At 47.2% G+C, this 9,250-nt stretch overlaps 1 protein-coding gene across 1 annotated transcript in view; it reads left to right on the plus strand.

The window, feature by feature from the left end:
• LOC117521318 (partitioning defective 3 homolog) overlaps positions 1-7,796 on the plus strand; it is a 497,351-nt gene extending 489,555 nt beyond the window's left edge. Inside the window, exons 25-26 of the mRNA XM_034182632.1 lie at positions 2,990-3,135; positions 6,983-7,796. Of these exons, the coding sequence (XP_034038523.1) occupies positions 2,990-3,135; positions 6,983-7,379 (543 nt within the window). The 3' untranslated portion in view covers positions 7,380-7,796. The remainder of the gene's footprint in view (positions 1-2,989; positions 3,136-6,982) is intronic.
• The last annotated feature ends 1,454 nt before the right edge of the window (positions 7,797-9,250 follow it).

Here is a 9,250-nt window from a genome sequence, read left to right on the forward strand (position 1 = left end):
AAATGACCCATGGGTCTTGAACTTGAGCCTCCCAATGGCTGAGTTGATTTCGTGAAAAACGGCTGGGGGCCAAACATTGGCAGTCAGACCCAACCACCTCTGCCTCGCATCCCTGAGGACCTCTGGGTGCAATTACTGGAAGCTCTGCGACACCGTTCAGTTCTCGAGGGTCTGCCCATAGGCTCATGAAAGGCAGGCTGCTGGGAGAGTTGGCCCTCAACTGCAAAAGCACGTGCAGCTCTGGGAGTCGGCGGAAGCCTGGATGTAGAGTGAAAAGCTGTAGCACGTCTGACTGGCTGAGGTCTGGAAGACCGGTGTAGGTCAACAAACTGTTGCCGAGATTTACTAGCCTCGACAGCACGCTCTAAAGTTTGTTGGGCCGCAGGTCCAAATACTTGGCCTGGAAGAACCGGCAGCGAATGGAGTGTGCCTCTGCAGGATTCGGAAAGGGGGGACTGCGCAAGCCACACCTGACGTCTAGTGATGGTAAGGGTTGACATCAGTCTGCCAAGCTCTCTGGACATATAAGCAAAGGTTTGGAGTGAGGCATCACTAAGACTTTGCGTAGCATCATCAACCTCTGCCTCCCTCAGACTTTGAGAGGGCAAGGGCTAAATGGGACAGTGAGTTGCCTAGGCGACCGATGCGAGCAGCTATGTCATAGCTTTTGGTGAGGATGTCATCAGTGACCCTACACTGAGGGCGTGGGCAGCGGGCATCCGGCCGAGCAGCATCAGCTGGAGCCACAACCAGGTTCGCAATAATGCTGTCAATGGCGGGCATACAGTTCAGACCATACTGCGCTGAATCACACATAGAGCTAAGGGCTCTGCAGTCCTGTGATAGATGGGTCAATGATTTGGGGTCCGCCCAACATCGGTGGAGCTCCTCGATATATGGTTGTGAAACTGGAACGTTGAACTCAGGCTTCTGAGTGACTTTGAAAAAGGCACTTGAAGCGGTGGTTTCCGCAGGGGGATTGTCGACCCCAAGCCTGGATAAAGCCAACTGAACAGCTTGCTTGACAAAGGATAGTCCAGGTTCGGTTTGCAGCATGGACTCAGAGGTATGAGAGCCCACTAATGAATGGCTTGGAGAAAGACTCCTCTCATCCTCATCCTCCACACAGTTTATATCACTTGTCATGTACAAGGAATCAGTTGCAGCAATAGACACGACATCGTCCTCCTGCTGAGTAACTACATTGGTCTGATCAGCCTCATTAGGGACAGCAGGAACTGTCACTGCATCCTTAGGCTGTAGATTCAGAAGCAAGGACTTAATCTGAGCAAACTCAGAAGTCAACGTTTCGACCTTTTCAGCCAAAGCATGGTCATGAGTAACCTTCTTAGCAGAAGGGGCTCCTGCATGTGGGCGTTTACGGTGCTTTGGGTCCTTCCTGGGGCTGGAGGCCAAAGTAACACTAGATATTCCACTTTCCAATGCCGCAGGTCTAGCAGATCTCTCTGCCAGTGGCATGCTGGCACAATTAAGGCAGGCATCGCCAGTCAGGGCTTCCCTCAGGTGTCCGATCCCAAGACAGGAGGGGCAAAACATATGTCCATCATCTGGGCTCAAGGGAGCCAAACAGGTACTACAGCCATGCAACAAAGGCCCTGTCAACATTGTGGACTGCGTGCAGATGGCTAACGCAAGCCCTGATGGTTACAAATGGAAAGACAAAGCGTGAATCACAAGCAGTGGAAATAGTAACACGAGGCACGGAGCGTGAAGCACTCACAGCCGTCGGCTTGACACGAGGCACGGAGCGTGAAGCACTCACAGCCGTTGGCTTGACACGAGGCACGGAGCGTGAAGCACTCACAGCCGCAGACTCGACATGAGGCACGGAGCGTGAAACACTCCAGCCGCAGACTCGGCACGAGGCACGGAGCTTGAAACACTCACAGTGTAAAAGCTAATACAAGGCCCGGAGCGTGAAACACTCACAGCCACAGTAATAACACGATGCACACAGCTGAAAAAACTCACAGCCCAAGTGCTAAGTCACTTAGAGCAACGACGACAACACTAGCTGCTAGCGGAGCTGTTAAACTTAGCAAATGGCGGCAGTGCACACAAAGTACTTCAAGGAGTGGAAAACACTCACGGCAAGCCCAACACAGTACACTATACTGGTTCTGATACACACACTACCACGTAGTTAACGGGGTTAGCGACACAACTAAACAAATAGACAGCTTTCATCGAAACAACACAGCTAATGTGCACAGAGGAAAATATCCAGCAGGGCAGCGGCAAGGCGCGCACCCGGCGTTTAGGAAGGTGTACTCACGACAGGCGTCAAAGAATACAAAAAACGGTGAAGCCGTGTCTCGCAGCCTCTGGAGGACGTGTGCAGTGCACGTAGCTCCAACCGAAGGTGGGTTGCGAGGCTACAAGCGAGAGCGGCAATCGCAGCTAAATGCGTTCTCAACCTCTAAGAATGCGAGAATGTAGAAAAGAAGCGAGCGTCTGGTATATAAAGACAACCAGTGACGTCACCCAGGTCACATTCAATTGTGTGACTTTGTTGGTATATATTCTCGACCTCTGTGCTGCGCACATGTAGTTATCCAGGTGCTAAAGCACCGCCCTCTGGTGGTCAGCAGGAATGAAATAGAACTATAATTTACTTTATTTGCACATATATGAACTGTTAGTGTTAGTCATATATTAAGTATTAACTTTATTTACACATGTTAACTGTTAATTAACTTTATTTATATATATGTTAACTGTTAATTAACATTATTTACTCATACTGTATTAACAGCATTATTTAGTTGTGTGAGTAAAATAAATATATACGATTTTAATTCCTTCTGTTTGAGGGCAGATCAAACTTTTTTGTCATTTTTTGTGAAGTTTTTTTTTTATCATTTAAAACATGTTTTATGATAGTAATAATGATAATAATAATTCTGCTTTGCCTGTTTTGGTGATGATGATGATGTCAGTTAACAAGCTGCCATCTTGCTTGTTTCAGTCGAACGTCAGCAGCAATAACGGTCCGGGCGCTTACAGCCAGCCGGGCCGCCACTCTGTGTCGGTCGAGGTTCAGATGCAGAGACAGCGCCAAGAGGAGAGAGACTCATTCAGTCAGGCTCAGCGACAGTACAGCTCGCTTCCGCGGTAAGAATAACGGGCTGTGTGTGTGTGTGTGTGTGCGTGCGTGGGTGCGTGCGTGCGTGTTTGGCTGTTACCTCTGAGTTTGTGCTGCACGTCGTAAATGTCTGAGCTCTAATGTCTGAAGATGTGCGCTGTGGGTGTGTCTTTGTAACTGTAACGATCGTAGGCCATAAATCTAAAATTTCAGTCAGAAAACGTGTCGCATTCAGACGCCACTAAAACCTCAGGATGGTCTGATCACGTGACTCTGGCTCACATCTGACTTTTAATTGCGTCATACGGTGGCGTGCTGTTGCACGAGGGTAGTAGCGTGTATGTGGTGAATCTGGCTTATAGAAAAGAAAAACACGTGACTCGTATTATCCATTAGCAGGTGTCTTATAATCAGACCGTTAGACCTCCTGAACGGTTTGGTGGATTTGATGGGTGTTTGCCGCGCTTTGAATTAAACTCTCTGAACCGAACCCAGATTCACTTACAGTTGTGGTACCGTCATCTTCAAATTTGACATATTTAGCACTATTTTACCTACATCGAAGTTTCTGATTATGACCATAAACAGTGTCGGAGGCAAACAGGTGAATCTGAGTCGTTGGAAAACGGCTGACGAAGGAAGGAGGCAAGTTCTCAAAGTTTCCTGTCGAAGCCTTGAAGTAGACTTGCGCCGCTCCAGAGCATCCACTTAGCCCACATCTCCAACATTAAATGTATTGTCTACTCTTACTTGGCCATCGCTCTCTAATCCGCGGTTATCGACACAAATCCCTTCCTTGATAAATATTGCAGGCGGCTTTGCTGAAAGATTAATGAAGTAACGTCTTGCTCCAGCGGTCAGAAACAACATCCGGTGGCCTGGTCCCCTGACTTTTGCACTAATTCCAAGAATCTGTTCTGTTTGGATAAACCCGGCTGCACTCTCTAACTGTCAGCATGGCGACGTGGGGAAGCCGGACGTGGAACCGGCGCTTCCAGACTTTCTGTGGGTGTTATTTTTTATGACTTTGCGAATGGCGCCATGATTAATGGCAGCAGCATTCCTTAAAAACAGCGTTCATTTTCGATAAAGGTCAGTTCCCTCCTGGGCCAGACCCTTCCCCAAACGAGGAGCTCTGAGTGGAAACAAACCGCTGCCATTTGAGACAAAGGCGGCAGATGAAGGACGTTGGTATTTATCAAAGCCGAACACTATTGATCTCTGAGCCAAACTAATGCTGTAACAGAGATCAAATCCCGGCTGCCTATCGGCGTGCACGTGTGCACGTGTGCCACGCCCGTGTCTACCTGTGCACTACCTCCTGTATTCATCACACGTGCACACGTGGTGTGGCTTCGGGCGGAAGCCACTCAGCCAGGCGGGTTTTGGCCTCTCAAGATGTGAGATGAAATCAGAACTCACGGATGCCTGCCTCTGAAAATATGAATCATTCGTCCATGCACAGTGATAAACCATTTATACGCTTCTGTCTCACCCACCGGGAAGCGTATCTGTCCACCGATTGTCTTCGATCTGCACTGAATAAAAATAAAAGCCTTTTTTCTTCTCATTAAGGTTACTTTCCTCAAATCCAAACAGAGCAGCCTAATGGTTTCTCCACAGATGGCTGATAAACCTGCTAATTATTCATGGCACACAGTCAAAAGCTCATTGATGTTTGTTTCTCTCTCTCTCTCTCTCTGTTCTTGTTTTTTCTTGCCCTCGAGATAAGCGGGCGGAGCTGCAGGGCTCCGGACGCCCATGCGTATCGCGTGGGCTCAGCACTGCCACAAAGAAGCTAGCCAAGCAGAAATGAGAAGTGATGTGACACTTCTGGATTTTTTTTTTTTTTCTAACCCCCCAGAGTAAAGGGCAGGGCAGCCCCCAGAAGGATGACAACCATCCGTGCCTTGAAGATGCGTGTGTGAGGTGTCAAACCTAAGCCTGGGCGAATCCATTGAGGATGCCATGGATTTCGAACTGCAGCAGGCCCGCCTTCACTGTCTGTCTGATTCGATGGCTGCATCTGTCCGTCTCTAAATGGGCCTAATGTGCTGCGAGGACGTTTTGACACGGTTAGGTGTCCGCTCGTGTTCTTAGCGTCGGCTTCCGTGTCCCCAGAGGGAGTTTGCGAGGCTGTTACCGTTCCCGATCAGTGTGATGCTTCGGCGGCTGTGCGCAAGATGGCAGCATAATATTTCAGCAGTGACGCCAAACACTGCTTCATCTCCTATCAGCCACTGGGCTTTGTACAAGCATTTTAGTTGGTGCTGCCATTTTTGTCCTCGCCACCAGACCAGATGAAGACATGTGGCTCAGAAGGTTAAATGTCGACTGTATGATTTTCAGCGTGATCACTTTGTCCCGAAGCAACAGATTGATCTGTTTTGCAACATAAACAGAACACAAAGGCTGAAGTCTTCAAAAAAATCACTTTGACTTCAGATATTCGCACATAAACGTTACATTTTTACTCTTTTCTCTGTCAAAAGTGAAATAGCCCAAATTGTATGTAATTTACTTTTTATGCCCCCGCTCAATGAAAGTTAGGCGGGGGGTCATTTTCTTGTAATAAGTACAGAATGCCTTGTCTGATTGAAACCATTTCTTAGAGGAGTATTGGGAGAAGCTACAGGAAGGATCCTTTTGACAATGGCCTCTGTCCGTTATCCAATATGGCCGCTGCATCTTTATTTTTTTTCTGCACCATAACTAAAGAACGGCTCATCTGACTGAAACCATTTCTCGGTCGTGTATTGGGGAGACTATAGGAAGGATCCCTTTGAAAATTGGAGCCGTTACACCACAAACCAATTGGAAAAGGTGATCTTTCCTGATACAGGTAGACCATATCCCATCTATAAAACATGAATCTTTTGCTCAAGAAATAATTTTCAGATGTCTTTATCACTTCTGCTACATAACCATACACCAACTTAACATACAAGTGGGAACATATGCCCCACTTTTTGTTGCTCTTTTTTATTTATCCCCAAGGCTGAAGGCCGGAAGGGTGATTACGTTGTGGCGATATCCGTCCGTTCGGAAATCAACTCCACTCACACTTACAGGAGGAATTTTGTGAAACCTGGTACAAGTCCTTGTTATAGGTTGGTAATACACATATGTCGTTCAAGTTGGTCCTGGTTTACCAGAGTTATGGCCCTTGATTAACAAATCATGACTCAGTTTCAGGAGTGTGTGCCTACATTCTTAAATCAACTCCTCTCACATTTTTAGGAGGAATTTTATGAAACTTGGTATAAGTCCTTCTTATAGTTTAGTAATACGGATCTTAATGCACATTAAAAAAAATCCTTTTTATTCATATTTTTCAGTGCAGTCTGAATCAACGGGTTAACATTGAAAAGTTAATACATTTATTATTATTCTATCCTGTGATTCATTAGCAAGAAATGATTCTCTTGATTTATTAAATAAAATCCTTGCTCAAATTTGCTGATACGTGTTGACAAAACAATGTTACCAGAATGTTGCATGCATTTGTACCAAAGCACCATTTGCCGGCGGGGGCTCCTGTGCTCTCAGAGCGCTCTCAGAGCGCTCTCAGAGCGCTCTTGTTTTCATGGAAACATGTTCCGGAACAGAGATTCTTCACCGCCGACTTTCCCCAGGTTTCAATACTTTACACAGGGGTTAGGGTTTTAATCTTTTTGAGTTCAGGACATGACTGACTGAACATTTTTGATCCAGACAGTTAAGGAACAATTCACAAACGTGTGCCATAGTCCCATGAACACAACGGGGGGAGAGAACTGACCAAAAATAGAAGAGAACATGTTTGTGGTGTTTTTACTTCTAAGGAAATATATGAACCTGAAACTCCGACTGATATTTTACCTTCCTACATTACAGTCAACCCAGGAAGAACCCCAGCACCGTCTCTCAGGACTCGTGGGATAAAGCGTACCCACCTGGGGAGGGCTTCCAGACAGCCAAAGACAACCCCAGGTACTCCAGCTACCAAGGCTCCAGGAACGGGTACCCAGGCGGAAGCAGCGTTAACGCCCGGGTCCTGCTCGAAGCTCAGGAGCTCCTGAGGCAGGAGCAGAGGCGCCGGGAGCAGGAAGCCAAAGGGAAGATGATGCAGGAGAACAGCAGTAGCAGCTCCTACGACGGGTGCTCCGCAGCACGCTTGAAGGACCCAGCGTCACCCAAGGGCCCGTATCGCCAAGATGTGCCGCCGTCACCTTCACAGTTAGCAAGGCTAAATCGGCTGGGATCAGAGAAAGGACGACTTTTCTTTTCTTGAGGACAGATGGATGAGAACTGAGAACTTTGGTGGAAGAGCCTTGAAGAAAACTGTAAAGCAAACGCTAAAATTGCAGGTTAGGGATGATAGCCGAGAGATCTTATAGCGTAACGGCGATCTTAAAGGTGAACAGTGGCGCGTACACCGTATGTGGGTGTCCCTGACCTGTACGGGCAGTCAGAGGTCCTCCAGTGCCTTCTCGTCACCTGTGGACTCTGACTCGTGGAGATCTGCCACCTTCATGGACTGACAATCAAACAGGCAAACGAGTGGGCGTTCCCCTAAGCCCACAAGGGGGCGTAAGGTTTGCCGCAGGTTTACATATTTAAAGGTATCACTGCCACATCACGTGTGGGCGGAGTCCCATGGATGATCCTCCTCTTGGCTCCACCCCATCATCACAAAACACCTCACCTGGTCCTTCATTACGATGAACTTTTTTTTGTTTTATCAGCAAAACCAACGCATGCGCAGCGTTTCTTGCTTTGTTTCTCTTCAAAGACTGAGCTCTCAGCCGCGTTCTCCCCGCGGACACGAGACAACAAGGCAACAAGGCAAATGTATGACAAAAAAAAAAAATCAGGCCACGGCCTGTTGTGTTATTAATAAAAAGAAGTCCCCTTCATGAATGATTCATATTGTGTGTTCTCTCTCCACGGAGGAGAAGTAGGCAGAGAGGAGGGACGGCTCTGATCTGCTGCCTGCTCCTCCTGCTCCGTGCCGTCCTGGAGCTCCGGCTCCCGTCCTCCTTCTCACCTCTCTGTTATTCCCTCCTCCTCTGCTACCTCAGTGCCTCCACCTGTATCCTCCTTTCTCACCTCCTCGCTCTTCACCCCACTTGTCTCTTCTCCTCTCATCTTCTCCACTCTGTCGCCTCATCCTTCTTGTCTCCTGAGTCGAGCTCCATACTGAATTTTCATCAGAACCCACCTGCTGCCTGCCGGAGCCAGAGAGCGCCACCGCCAGAGGCGCCGGAGCGCGGGTCAGCCTCCGACGCACATGTGCGTGGACACGGAGACGATGAGCTTCCCGGAGAGACTCGAAATCAGCTGTTTTTTCCTGTTTGCAACACAAGACAAAGTCCTCAGGAGGTCTCAGGAGTTAATGACGTTTAACGATGTTAATTTACACTTTTAGCTGACGATCATCTGCCTGGATTTAAAAAGAACGAGGCGGGTACAGGTGCTCATTATCTCACTTTAAAAAAAGATAAGAAAGAAAGAAAGGTCAGTCAATCAACGGTCTCGTTTCCTAACTTTTGAAGGAATTATTAGATTTGCAAATGTTGAGTGAACCCGTGTTTATACCAGACGTTGCTATGGCAACATGACCTATGACCTGCTTGACGTCCCATGTATTAAACATTACTTCAGTAGCCTGAGCATACGTGGACACGCTAACGTGGTTAGCATTAATGTTGTTGTCAACAGCAGTCGCTGTTACCTCATATACTAATGCTAACCGCTAGTGCTAATGCTGATATTAAAGGGTAGCTTTTGGGTGATCTGAGTCATATTTGTTAACAGTTGGGCCTGTGAGTGTTCTACAGATGAATGCGGCTTCTGCATTTAAAAAAAAATGCTTTTCAAAACATTAGTTTTAGAAGTAGTATATTTTCCGGAAGTAATAACTAACCTTTTTTTCTGTATGCAGAGCTCACTTTGTAAAGCAGCATTTTCCAGGATGCTAGTTTAATAACGGAAGGGAAAGATCGGGTCCGATATCAGCCCTATCTTGCCATGTGAACCAGCCATTATTTGATGCAGTTTTGACAAAGATACCTTCGGATGGATACTGATTGCTGACCCACAGTTTTGGAAACACTACAACAAAACAGGTTAATTTAATTTTGGTGTTTTTGTGCCTTGTCA

Source organism: Thalassophryne amazonica, chromosome 12, assembly GCF_902500255.1.
Source record: "Thalassophryne amazonica chromosome 12, fThaAma1.1, whole genome shotgun sequence".
NCBI classification, from domain to species: Eukaryota; Metazoa; Chordata; class Actinopteri; order Batrachoidiformes; family Batrachoididae; genus Thalassophryne; species Thalassophryne amazonica.